Source organism: Heptranchias perlo, chromosome 25 (assembly GCF_035084215.1).
Source record: "Heptranchias perlo isolate sHepPer1 chromosome 25, sHepPer1.hap1, whole genome shotgun sequence".
In the NCBI taxonomy this organism is placed as follows: Eukaryota; Metazoa; Chordata; class Chondrichthyes; order Hexanchiformes; family Hexanchidae; genus Heptranchias; species Heptranchias perlo.
The window spans coordinates 44,518,967-44,533,072 of NC_090349.1; the positions used below are offsets into that span (position 1 = coordinate 44,518,967).

At 40.0% G+C, this 14,106-nt stretch overlaps 1 protein-coding gene across 7 annotated transcripts in view; it reads right to left on the reverse strand.

Moving 5' to 3' along the window:
* Positions 1-14,106, reverse strand: part of ep400 (E1A binding protein p400) — a 130,300-nt gene that overhangs the window by 113,193 nt on the left and 3,001 nt on the right. For 5 of the 7 annotated variants that reach the window (XM_068006177.1, XM_068006179.1, XM_068006174.1 and 2 more), the window contains exons 2-4: positions 10,628-12,021; positions 294-407; positions 74-161 (exon numbers count right to left, since the gene is read on the reverse strand). In XM_068006177.1, the coding sequence (XP_067862278.1) occupies positions 74-161; positions 294-407; positions 10,628-11,992 (1,567 nt within the window). In that variant the 5' untranslated portion in view covers positions 11,993-12,021. The remainder of the gene's footprint in view (positions 1-73; positions 162-293; positions 408-10,627; positions 12,022-14,106) is intronic. The other 2 variants (XM_068006178.1, XM_068006176.1) reach the window with 1 other exon arrangement.

A 14,106-nucleotide genomic window follows, 5' to 3' on the forward strand; every position in this document is an offset into this window, starting at 1 on the left:
CTCAATCTACACAAATTATATGGTCACACATGTGGCACAAATATTTATGAAATGGTTTCAAAAGGAAATATACCTGTTTGAGCCAGAGCCTGTTGTCGTTTAAAAGCTTCAATCTCCACTGTATTGGCTGTTCCTGCCACAGGGGTACCTTGATGAGTTTGCTACGGAAGGACAAAAAAAAACACACATCAGAAACGGACGCATGACGTTTGCAGCATGACGATTCAACACGATTTAACCCTTCTGATGTGATAATGATTCACAGACTTGTCGGTGCCACATTGACTCCTTACCTGAAACTGTTGCTGCTGCTGTGTTGAAAATGCAGCAGAAACATTAGGGGGAAGCTGTGTTGCTATGGCAACTGGCGTCCCAGTCTGGCCATCCTTTCCTGTCACCACTTTTACCTTAAATAAAAACAATGCATTCATTCACAGGTTCATTACTGAAACATCAAGTCCGAGCAAAAAAAAAAGTAATTGGTGATATAAGGACAGCCAGGAAACTTCTGTAGGAATTCTTTTTCTTCCTAGGCTTGCTTCACGGGATTCATTGCAAACATTTGCTGACTTAAAGAAAAAAATTGGTTTGTGGAACAAAAAGAATTTTGTTCATTGGAAAGCCGAAATAAAAATGTTTGCTGCAACTCCAGCAATTACCAGGAGCACTCTCAAGGCAAAAATCAGTACGAATTTCAACCCAATGGAATCAAACTTGAAATTACAAAAAAAAAAGACCCCCCAAAAAAATTCAGGGGGGTGGGAGGGGGAAGGAAGGAGAGGAGTTTAGGTTGTCTTATCGATTTAAATGTCAAGTGACTTGCAATGTCTCTGAAAGGTCTTCTTCATCCAGTAAAATGAAACCAGAAACTAGACGAGTTAATCACAGGAGTCCTTCACATCAGCTGTCACAACACAACATTAGCTTCATGAATGGAACAAAGCCTCTAAGCTTCGTCCCGCATCAATGCTCCAAAAGTCCGAAACAAAATAGTAGATAAATCCACTAATAGTTAATGGTCCTGCTACAGGTATAACAGATCACTCAGGGCATCCAGTCTTAAATCTGGAATCTCCAGCTTGGTTTTAGACCTGCAATAACTATGAAAGAGTCTACAGATTTTAAATCTGCAATAGGTGGGTGACAGTCCTTTTTTAATCAGTCAAATTAATTTATTTCATAGTACTTTATTTTTGCTTCTGTATTTCACAAATCCCAATCATCATCTTGTATTCTACGCATGAGACTTAATGCAACAGGGCAATTTTGATTAAGGTCATAAAATTAAATGCAATAAATCACTACCAAAATATACTAAAATCTAACACTATAGGTAAAGTCAAAAAATGAACTATTTGTCTTAATTTTAGCAGCGCTCAGGCTTAAGGCTTTAAGGCCCAGTAATTACAGATTATTTCAGTTAAACCTCTAAATGTCGGTAAATCTTGCAATACAGAAGCTTGTGAAAGTTTCATTAGCAAATATTAATATAATTTTAAAAAGTCAGAAGATCTCACAAGTAAATACCAGGGTGAGAATCCCAGATTCTCGAGAGCTAGATATTCTAGGATTGATAGCATTAGTTAGGGTATAGGCTACCAACTCAAGTCACTGCTATTTCTGCCTTCGATAATTATTCCTGCTCTTCTGTTAATTTCAAAAAAGATGCAACTGAATTTTACCAGCAAGGTCAATTTGCTGTAATATTAAATATACTTTAAAAACAGATACTGGACAAAAGACAGAATGAGACAAAAAAAAAATCGGATGATGTTCAAATTAGTTTGGGGCTAAAGCAAACTTTCACTGATTTATGAGAGACTAGACGTCAGAGTAATGTCTACAAAGATTAAATGCTCCTCTTTCACCACAATGACAAGATCACAAAATAATTAACGATGAGACGGGCCATTCAGCTCATTTAGTTGATCTGTCCAGAAGCCCCTATAGTTGCCCCCGCCTCTACTGCAGCAAATTGTTTCTTAAACATCCAGGGTTCCGCCTCCAGCACTGTACCATGAAATCAATTCCAATATTGATCACACTACTGATAATTGGTTCTAAAGTTGCCCTTTACCAGTTTGAACCTGCTGCCCCTTTTCCTACTCCCTCAAATTAATCTAACATCCGTCAAAGGGCAGTTTTCAAAATAGTTAAGACTTTTCAGATCATCAGCAAATTATCTGACATAGAGCTTACGCAAGACGTGACAAACAAAACGTACGAAAAAAGACGGGGAAAAAAAATCAGCTGGTGCATCAGACCTGTTCCGTCTCACATGGTGCAACCTGCTCACGCCATTCCATTCCAATTCACCCCAACCCCCCTACACAGTCACGCAATCTCCTGGAAGAGGCAATAACTCGTTTGAGTACCTGAAATGCCCTTAAAACATGCCCTGCAAAAAGCACGTTAGTCCAGATACCTTATCTTGTAAGCCCTTCTGCTCACGTCAAACTACCATGGCAGTATGCTGAAGTGTTGCCAAATTATTCCGAATCCTAACTTCACTAAATGTACTTAGCAGCAACTGCAACAAAATCAATGACAGATGCAGGTCAGGACGGTCTGTGTACCTGATCCTAACAAGTCTTTGTACGCTACTGCAGTCTCTGCCACCTTTTGTTTTTTACGCCATTAATATCCCTGATTTCCCAATTTCTTCTAGTTTTTGGCCAACCGTATTACATTTCTGTAGCTATATACTGCCTCATTCCTTTCCTTCCCCAGTGCAGAGATAACCAGGGGTGGCCTTTACAATCCACTCTCCTGACATCTGATACTGCAACAATCCGACAATCTCATTATTAACTTCAATCTATAGAACAATCTTACCCAACCCCACATGCAAAGTTGATATTTCAATTGTTAGTAGGCTTGGACACCAAAGCCCAAAGTAATCCTTTTTAGCTTTTAAATAAAAGTGCTATTCTGCGTAAATTTAACAGCGCAGACGCAGGCCATTCGGCCCAACTGATCTATGCCAGTGTTTATTCTCCAAGCAAGCCTCCTCCCACTCACCCTATCAACATATCCTTCTATTTCTTTCTCCTTCATGTACTTATCTAGCTGCCGCTTAAATGCAGCTATGCTATTCACCTCAACTACTCCTTGTGGTAGCAAGTTCCACATCTGAGTATATTTCAATAGTTGAATCACTCTGATTGGATAATCTAATATATTGAAAATTTTACATCTGTGCACAGTTCGAGTCAACTTTTTCCATTAGAAATTTCTATGTCCATGTTTATTTAGGAAACTGCCTATGTAAACATGTCACATTGTAATTACAACCTCTCAGGGGGTGGCGCTGTAGCACCAGCTCCTTAGCCTATACCACAGTGAAATTCCATCTCCAACCAACTCTCTCCTTCCCAAGTTGCTGTCAGTTTTGCTATTTAATTATAAATTAATAATCTAGAAGTAATATATAATGTAACAATATATGACTTTAAAATGGAGACCAAATTGTCTGTGGGAGCCTAGTCCAATTATCCCTTTCCCTTTAACCCTGCTTCATCTCAAGACCGCACTAGACTTGAATCATCGGGTGCAATGCCACTGGAGATTGACTAGTACCGTGGAAAATTATGAATCTTTACTTAAAGGGTTAATGTTAGGTAGCTACTCAAAATGTAATTACGATACATTAAGGCAATATATGACAATTGTTTTTAAATTACAGCAGAGATTTTAGGTTCAGGATACAATTTACAGATTCACCTTTGGTTGCCCCAGTTAAGAATATAAGAACATAAGAAATAGGAGCAGGAGTTGGCCATACGGCCCCTTGAGCCTGCTCCGCCATTCAATAAGATCACGGCTGATATTCAACTTCAACTCCACTTTCCAGCCCGAACCCCATATGCTTTGATTCCCCTAGAGTCCAAAAATCTATTGATCTCAGCCTCAACTTAATAGTTTCTCACCATTTAAAAAATATTCCATTTTTCTATTCTTTCTACCAAAGTGAATAACCTCACATTTCCCTACATTATACTCTATCTGCCACCTTCTTGCCCACTCACTTAACCTGACTATATCCCTTTGCAAACTCTGTGTCCTCCTCACAGCTTACTTTCCCACCTAGCTTTATCATCAGCAAACTTGGATACATTACACACGGTCCCTTCATCTAAGTTATTAATAGAGATTGTAAATAGCTGAGGCCCAAGCATCGATCCTTGAGGCACCCCACTAGTCACAGCCTGCCAACCTGAAAATGACCCATTTATCTTTACTCTCTTTTCTGTCCGTTAATCAACCCTCTATCCATGTTAATTTATTGTCCTGCACAATAATAATTCCATGAGCTAGAGTAGTTTGGTTGGAGTTGCTACTTTGTGAAATAACCTGATAAGTGGCTTAATAGAACCATAAGCATGGGACATGGGGCCAGGAATGATTTGAGACCAAGTTGAAACGAGCCAATATACATGAATACAGTTGTGTGCTCAAGTGAATTTCTAGAAGTTAAATTAAACCCAATAGAAATACTCCATTATCAAACTAGAAAGGAAGATGAACATTTATGTGGCATTTCTTAATACAACTCAACAGTTCAGTTATACAGTATGTGCAAATAATTTATTTGGTAAAAATCTGCCTGTTCAGGTGGATATAAGAGATCCCATGGAACTACTTGAAGAAGAGCAGGGAGCTCTCGCCATGTCTTGGTCAACATTCATCTCTCAACCAACATCAGCATTAGATTAAATTCTTCTCGTTTGCTGTTTGTGAGACCTTGCTGTGCGCAAATTGGCTACCACATTTGTCCACATAACAATAGTGGCTACACTTCAGAAGTAAATCATTGGCCGTGAAGCGCTTTGGGACAACCAGGGACTGACTTACTTTAATAATGCTTAGATAAATAATAGGATCATGCAAAAGTGTATAATCTGTTCCACTTAAAACAATCAAAAGTTTGTGTTTGCAAACAGACACTAACCATCTGTTTGTACTAGGACTGTGAGGCTGTTTTGTCAATCAGTATATAAGCACGCTGATAAAATCACCACTTGAGAAAAACAGTACATCAGCAATACAGCAAGCTCCATGATTAACAGCTAGTCTCACAGATTCAGTGTAAACAGACAATGTGCATCAGCTTCACAATGAAACTTCAACTCATTATGACTTCACATAGAACACAATTAACCTTTTTTTACCCAGGCATTTCATGCTTTTTTTAAATTGTTACGGTGATTTTACAAGAAAAAGTGCAGCAAATTCAGCTTCAATTATCCCTGCACCTGTTTCAACTAAAGGTTGTTATGAGTTTAAGTAAAATGAACCGAGGTAGCTTGGTGATGAACTTTGAATGTCCAAACAGAATCCTTTCATAGAAGTCAAGTTTTATCTTTATAAAATTACCCAATGCATTATTTTGAATAAAGTTTCAACTCAGATTTAATATCACTCTCTCGTTCTAACTACAATACCTTTCACAGTGACAGAAAGGCTAAAAGCTATCTTTTTAAAAAGGAAAGCAAAATGAACTTGCATGGTAGAGCACCTTTCATTTCCCCAGGATGTCCCAAAGCACTTTACAACCAATAAATTACTTCTTAAGTACAATTACGACAGCCAGTGTGTGCACAGCGAGGTTCCTTAAACAGTAAATGAATGAATATTAAGCTGTTTCTGGTGGTGCTGGTTGAGGAAGCAATGTTGGCAAGGACAACAAGAAAACTCCCTGCCCTTCAAATAATGCCTCGGGGCCAGTTATAGCCACCTGAGATTTAACATCTGCCAAAAGATGTTAAAAACTTTACAATGAACATAAATTAGGATCTTAAGGACATCTGGATTAAAACTGAAATAGCGACACTCAAAAAGCAGACACGTAATGCAATCACTAGCTATGGCCAAGCGCTCCAGAAATCTGGGTTAACGAGGCCAAGGCTTGACATTACTACTGGCTTCCTTATAGAACATGCGACGACACAAAATGGGGGGGAAGAAAATTTATTTGTGGTTCTATAGAAATCTGCCAAACCCCTTTATTCGTCAATGCATGTGTACAACAATCCTGTATTCATTTGTGTGTACCTGTACAACAGACTGTACCCTGCCCATGTGGAGCAGGACCAAGAAGAACTGCTTTTTATATTGGTTCCCAGTCCAGCAATGCCTCAAATTTAAAATTCTCATCCTAGTGTTCAAATCCATCCGTGGCCTCGCCCCTCCCTAGTTCTGTAACCTCCTCCAGCCCCACAACCCTCCGAGAACTCTGCGTTCCTCCAATTCTGGCCTCATGTGCATCCCCGATTTCCGTCGCTCCACCATTGGCGGCTGCCTTCAGCTGTCTAAGCTCTGGAATTTCCTCCCTAAACCTCTCCACCTCTGACTCCTCCTTTAAGAGTCCTTAAACCAGTCCCAATGTCTTCTTAAGTGGCTCGTGTCAAATTTTGTCCGTTTACACGCCTATGAAGCGCTTTGGGACGTTTTACTGCGTTAAAAGCAGGTTGCTGTTTTTTTTTTAAAAACTTTTTGAAGGCCACCTCTACTTAAAAAAAATACACCAATGCACAGAATGAAGCATTCAACGTATAATATGCAGAGGTCCATACCACTAACTGTTACCGGGGTGATAACAGATTGTGCGGAAGTAACACAGGAATTACAGATAATAACAAATTAATCTTTTAAAATGGAGTAAACACAGAAAGTGAAGGACCATTGTAAATAACGGTGTTAACAGCACATGCAGAAAACACAAAATCTTGCACTATAAACACACTGACACAATCCTTGCAAGTGAAGTGACTTTCAGCAGCAGGATGCGTTTTACATGTTGAATGTATCCACTGGGATCATACGCCGTCATTGTATATGAAATATTTCCAAAGTCAAAACAAATTAAAACTCTAGAGTAACAAAGGATGGGCAATAAATGCGGCTTTGCCTGTGTTGGCCACATGCCGAGAACAAATATAAAAAAATGCACCTTCAGCAAACTTTTTATACAAGAGGGTCCTGCGCTGCAATAACAGAATAAAAATGACTGGGAGGGCATTACAGGGGCAGTTAGAAGCTTTTATATACAACATAAATACACTTTGAAGATCCAGGAAAAACCTCTTCGCACAAAGGGTTGAAAGAATGTGGAATGCATTGCCCCAGAAACCCATCGATTAAAAAAATCATTTGAGGTGTTTAAAAAAAAATTACTTGGGAAGTAAGTGTATTAAGGGATTGGACAAAAGGCAGGGAATTAGGATTAAAAAGACAGCTGCTATGCTTAAGAGAACTGGTGGAAATGGCTCGATGGGCTGAATGGCTACACCTGTTCCTAAGATGCACTGAACATTTTAGCTTTTGTGGATGTTATGTGCACAATTTACAGGCCAAAAAGGCTATAATCACACACAGAGCACAGAAAACTGTAGTCAGTTTACAGGCGGGTCGCATTTGGGCCCTGGAGACAAACCCGAAGGCAAATTTCTTTCAAACTAACTTTGTGTTTAGATAAATAAGCCTTCAAAGTCAAGCATTACTTAAGTATACAGTAGAATTGTTTATAATGCCTGGGTACCGCAAGTACCAAATTACAAAATTACACGGTCACTTAAACCATCTCAAACACAAGCGTGCCTGCTTATGTAATCCAAAACACACACATTAATTATATAAAATGTACGGCACAGAAACAGGCCTTTCAGCCCAACTGGTCTATGCCGGTGTTTATGCTCCACATGAGCCTCTTCCCACCCCTCTTCATCTAATCCTATCAGCATATCCTTCTATTCCTTTCTCTCTCATGTATTTATCCAGCTTCCCCTTAAATGCATCTATGCTATTCACCTCAAAACTACTCCATGTGGCAGCAAGTTGCACATTCTCACCACTCTCTGGATAAAAAAAGTTTCTCCTGAATTCCTTATTGGATTTATTAGTGACTAACAAATTTCTGACCCCGCACAAGTGGAAAATCTTGGCTACCCTATCAAACCCCTTCATAATCTTAAAGGCCTCTATCAAGTCACTCCTCAACCTTCTCCTCTTCTCTAGAGAAAAGAGCCCTAGCCTGTTCAATCTTTCCTGATAGCAATAACCTGTCAGTTCTGACCTGGAAATTTGGAACTTATAATTATTTGCAAGAGTTAGTGTGAGCTCTGATGATAAAGGTTGAATGACAGTCAAAGTGCTGACAAATCCATCATTATTTAAACATTATCATGCCAAGTCTGAACTGATTTCATCAAGGCACAATGGCAATAAACAATTTAATTCTCTGCATTTTTAATGCATCGCAGTCAGACTGTAGTGTACTGTAGCATTAAAACTGTCCAGATTCGTTTAGCTTGTCAACAGAATCGCTGGCTCTTACGCTGATTCCTCATTCTAAAGTTTCAGCTCTATCCAGAGGCAAAACCAATGCCTTTACTGTCTCCACAATACATTTTTGTACCTGTAGTTTTTGCCCAATATACAATGCACCCAATAAAAGTGCTGTCCACACCTTCAGGTGCTGAAAATTGCATAGCAACTTCTGGGTTCAGTAGCAAATTCGATCAAAACTTGCAGTTACATTTTAAAAATCACCTCTACAAATGTTTAGATGTCATACCTTCCAGAGGTTTAACTTATGACAACCCATGTGTACTTCATTAGCAAGCATCGAACATGTGTTTTAATAATTATTTAGCTATTTTGAACTGAACAGAAACAATATTCTATTTCAAATGAGAAACATAAAAATGTTAATTATAAAATTGTAAGAACGCTTGAGTTTGAAAATGTTAACCCAGTCACAATAGCTTACAAAGAAACAAGTAAAATCAACCATTATACAATATTTGATAACTGCAAGTCATAACCCAAGTTGTACTTTTTCCTCTGTTTCAGTACTTATCATAAAATATGAAATAGAAAAACATAATACAGTGAAAAGAAAATCATTTCTGCCAGCCTTTCAGATCCACATCAGAGACTTTTCCATTGGTTGTAGTGCATTCAAAAATAATTTTGTCAGCTAATTTTTTTTTAAGAAAGGAGTTAACTCTAGCATTTATCTCCCTAACACAAACGCACATGTTCTATGAAGTAGAGCCGTTCCATCAAAATACCCTTGATTACTGGTCTTGCCAAGAATGGGCAAGGCAAACCCAATGAAGGCTGCCATGGTCAAAATCAATATGGTCTAAGAATCAAACTCAATCCTGTGGTTGTGCAGCCAGCACTATACTGCTGGAGAAAAGGGACCAGCTTCTTCCTGCAGTATGTTAACCGCATAATTATTACTTGCATTAAATGTCTATAAGTGTAGGATAAGAACTAGGTGGTGTACAACATCCCAAAGCTGGCCTTAGAAATCACCACACCGAGCTGAGCTGCAGAATATTCCTGGCTTTCCTTTCACCCATGAACAGAAAAGCAACACTCTAGATAATGGATAATGTTGGATGCGGCTAAATGGAGATCATCAAGAGGCTGGGTGGCAAAAATGAGCATATTCAACAAAGATTTGTGGAAGGAAATCATACAAACCAACAGATTTTGAACGACCTTCAACAATTTACATTTCTAAACAATAATGTAAATCGGAAAGAAATCCCACTGATACTGAAGGGTGACATTTTTTAAATGATAGCTTAACTTAATGATACAACAAAGTATATTTACTCCACACCGAACTCCATTTATTCTGAATGCCATTACAATAATAGAATAAAGGCTTCTGAGATTTTTTTTTAAATGATCTGCACAAAGTCCTGATTTAGTTTAATACTTTATAGTACTCCAATCAGATTCTGCATAATCAGAAAATTGACCTTAATGAATTTGGCCAATTTTAAAGTTATAACATTTTTAAATCACATTAATTACTATGTAACAAAACAATGACATTATAACACAGGAAACGCACAAGGCAAACTCGTTCAACTTCTCCAATGTTGGAATTGTTAACTTAGGGAATAAGCTATCATTTAGCATAGGACCCACAGACATTAGTTGAAACATTCAACAATAAATGGAGATATTCAACATTCATAAAGGAAGAGTAGGAGGGAAGAAAATGGGTTTGGTACCATGATAGGACTAAGATGAAAATGATCTGTGTGGGTCCACTAGATAGACCCCTGAACGAAAATAATTGGGCTGAGATTCTCATTCTTGTGTGAACTGCAGGGTTAGAGTATGGTTGTTAATGCCACTTTCACTCGGAGTCAGGAAACGTCAAAAAAATTTCTACCCTCAAGGATTTACAATTTTACAACACCAAGTTATAGTCCAACGATTTTATTTTTAATCCCACAAGCTTTCGGGGGCTTTCCCCTTCCTCAGACGGTGTCCACACCGCCTGAGGAAGGGGAAAGCCCCCGAAAGCTTGTGGGATTAAAAATAAAATCGTTGGACTATAACTTGGTGTTGTAAAATTGTTTACAATTGTTAACCCCAGTCCATCACCGGCATCTCCACATCAAGGATTTACAAATATAACCCCGTTCCACTTAATACCTTTAGCTTAGTCCAAATTTCACCAGTCTTGAAAGACAGCAGGAAAATGTGCTTGCCAGTGATCACCTTGCCCTAGACAGGCGAACACAACTACTTTCTGACCCTGCAGTTGCCACAAGTACTGGAAGTGTGAATGGTCTGCAGTAAATCATTTGTTTACCTCATCATTAATGACTTCGGACTGCTCCTCCTCTTCTTCTTCTTCCAGGTCCAAGTCATTTTGCTTCAGATAGGCCAACAAGGGCAAACAGGGTTTCCTTCTGAATGCTAAGAAGTCCATCATATTTCCTTGAAGGTGCTGGAGGAAGAAAAGTTCAATCAAATAATCCTTAAATGTCTCTCTCAGAGTCTCCATTTGAGCGAGGTGGTACTCCAAACACTGCTTTCTCATATGAGAAATCTCTGGGTTAGCAGGTGGAATCTCTTCCAACTTCTTTGGTTGTTTCCTCACAACTGGGGCACAGCTGCTGGTGGGAGTCAGACAAGCCGATGCCAGGCCGTGAGCGGCAGTGTTCCGAGATGGGCTAGAAGAAGAAGGAGGTGATGGGGATGCCATCCCAAAAGCCGATGGCCCCACTACACCCGAGGTCGGGGCTACAGGTGTCCTTTCATAATTTACAGGTCTGGCCATTTGCTGACCGTGAAGTACTTGCTGCTGCTGTTGGATTAGCTGTCCCTGGATGATGCTGCTGATCTGCGGAGGCAGGTTCGAAGTGGTAATATGGCCGGGGCTAGGCAAGGGTTGCATAGCGCCACTGGCTGCGGGACTCTGGGGTCCAAGGTGATGAATGGTTCCGCCGGTCTGGGAGTGAGGTTGAGAGAGTCTGCGTTCGCGCGGCACGGAAGCAGACGCACCGGACGTCGTTAGCTGTATCTGTCCACCAACGTTTGAAGTAATCTGAGTAAGGCCGGATGGGTCCTGATACACAAAGTGCCCAGCACTCGATGGGCTAAGATTGAGCTGCCTGACGAGCACGTTAGCGTCCACAAATCCTCGGGTAGGGCTTTGGTTACACATGCTCAATCCTGCGGCTGCTGCCCCTGTCCGTTGCACGTTCTGTAACATTGATGCGGGGCTGTGCTGCGTAGGGCTCTGTGGCTGGACTTGAGGCAAGGGGGAGGTGACTTGAATATACGACGGGGAACCGTGATCAAACCGTCTCTGTTGCCCTACGGCCTGCGAGCTGTACTGGAACCCCGGGGATGCCGGGTTTTGAATCGGAAGGGGAGCCAAGGTGATTTGCTGACTCCCGGCCATCACTTGGCTCACATTCTGGAGCGTGATATTCACATTCTGGGCGGATACCGGACTCCGGTTCATGATAAGTTGCTGCAGCTGATACGTGGGGGACTGCGGCCCAGAAGGACTGGCCACGGTGCGCGGCACAGGGCTGAGGGCCGGAGCAAACACCGTGGCAGGAGACTGCGGTAAAGGGGTCTGTTCATCTCCCTCGCCGCCCGTGTACGACTTGGATCTCTGTAGTGGCCGTTGTATATTTTGTGGACCACTGCCATGGTGCATCATCACCAATACTCTGCTGGGCGAGTGCTACCCTAGGAGAGAAAAGAAAAATTTATAAAATAAAAACTTAACCGATGGCAATGAAAAAAAATAGTAATTCTGCCACAAAAATGTGAGCTAATGAAAAATATGAAAGCAAATTTTAAATGAGCCAATGTATGAAAATTATAATAAAAACAGATAATGCTGGAGAAGCTCAGCAAGTCAGGCAGCATCTGTGGAGAAAGAAACAGAGTTAACGTTGAACCGTATGAAAATTATAAGCTGAGTTTGGCAGCAGATTCTGAATATCGGAGCTAAAGATTGCACTAATCAAACATTTTAAGTGAATTCTGGATCTCTTAATAAATCTAACCTAATTGTGATAGTTTAGATACTAAGGTGATCTATTAGGAAGTCTTGGTACTTTGAGAAGCTAACACACAAATGTCTCCTGTTCCCTGTATATATCTTCTCATTATCACATTGAGTGATAATGCTGTGAGCAAATTGGCTGCCACATTTCCTACATTACAACAGTGATTACACTTCAGAAAAGTACTTAATTGACTGTAAAGCGCTTTGGGACGTCCTGAGGCTGTGAAAGGCGCTATATAAATGCAAGTTCTTTCTTTTCCTGTTCACTGTACATAGTTTATATTCCTGCATTTGATTAACTGTTTCCATCCACAAAATATTTTCACGGTCATCCTTTAAAACAAACCGTAATTCTATATTTTTTTTTGAAAAAAAAGGGAGCTCTATGCCACAATTAAAATTACTAAAACTTTAACGAACTAATCTCTGGACTCGAGCAAAACAATTGATCCAATCTCCCTTTTGCCTGGATGTCATCTTGGAATCAGGACTCTACAAACAGCTACGTGATCGCACCAAGCATTTTTGGATTCATGCCTCACTTTTGTTCCTTTTAAAAATATATATAAAGTTGAGAAAAACGTAATTCTGATTTTTACAACCTAATGAAATTGATATCACCCTTGTGCTCACTGATCTTCATTGGCTCCCAGTCCACCAACATCTCAATTTTGAAATTCTTCGCGATCAAATCCCTCCATGGCCTCGCCCCTCCCTATCTCTGTAACCTCCTCCAGCCCTACAATCCTCCAAGATCTCTGCGCTCCTCCAATTCTGGCCTATTGTGCATTCTCCACTTACTTCCTTCCACCTTTGGCGGTCTAGGCCCTAAGCTCTGGGATTCCCCACAAAACCTCTCACCTCTCTCCTCAAAAACGCTGTTTAAAACCTAACTCTTTGATCAAGCATTGTGGTCACCTGTCCTAATGTCTCCTTCTTTGGCTCGGTGTCAATTTTTGTCTCATTACATAGGAACAGGAGTAGGCCATTCAGCCCCTCGTGCCTGCTCCGCCATTTGATAAGATCATGGCTGATCTGTGATCTAATTCCATATAACTGCCTTTGGCCCATATCCCATAAAACCTTTGGTTGCCCAAAAGCTATCTATCCCAAATTTAAATTTAGCAATTGAGCTAGTATCAATTGCTGTTTGCAGAAGAGAGTTCCAAACTTCTACCACCCTTTGTGTGTAGAAATGTTTTCTAATCTCACTCCTGAAAGGTCTGGCTCTAATTTTTAGACTGTGCCCCCACTCCTCGAATCCCCAACCAGCGGAAATAGTTTCTCTCTATCCACCCTATCTGTTCCCCATAATATCTTATAGACTTATATCTTATTACGCTCCTGTGAAGTGCCTCAGGACGTTTTACTACACTAAAAGGTGCTATATAAATGCAAGTTGTTGTCGATATAAAAGAATCCATCCTACTGCTAAAAAATGTTGCTGGTATTCCAGCAATGCCTTTCATTTAAGAGGCCTTAAATTTTACCAAGATTAAAACACATTAATATCTTTATGAGTATTCCTGAACTAAAACTGTGGAATGGTGTAGCCATTACAGACACACAAGTCCACGTTTCATTCATTTTTAGACTGAAAGCATCGCCTGTTCAAAGAAATAAAAATGCTGCTTTTAAAAAGTCATCAAAATGTTGAAGTATCAATTTATCCACATTACATTTAAATCATAATTTGTAACTTGTACCTCAATATAAACACTCAGTGCATCAAATTAAATTTGCAAAGATAAACCAATTCC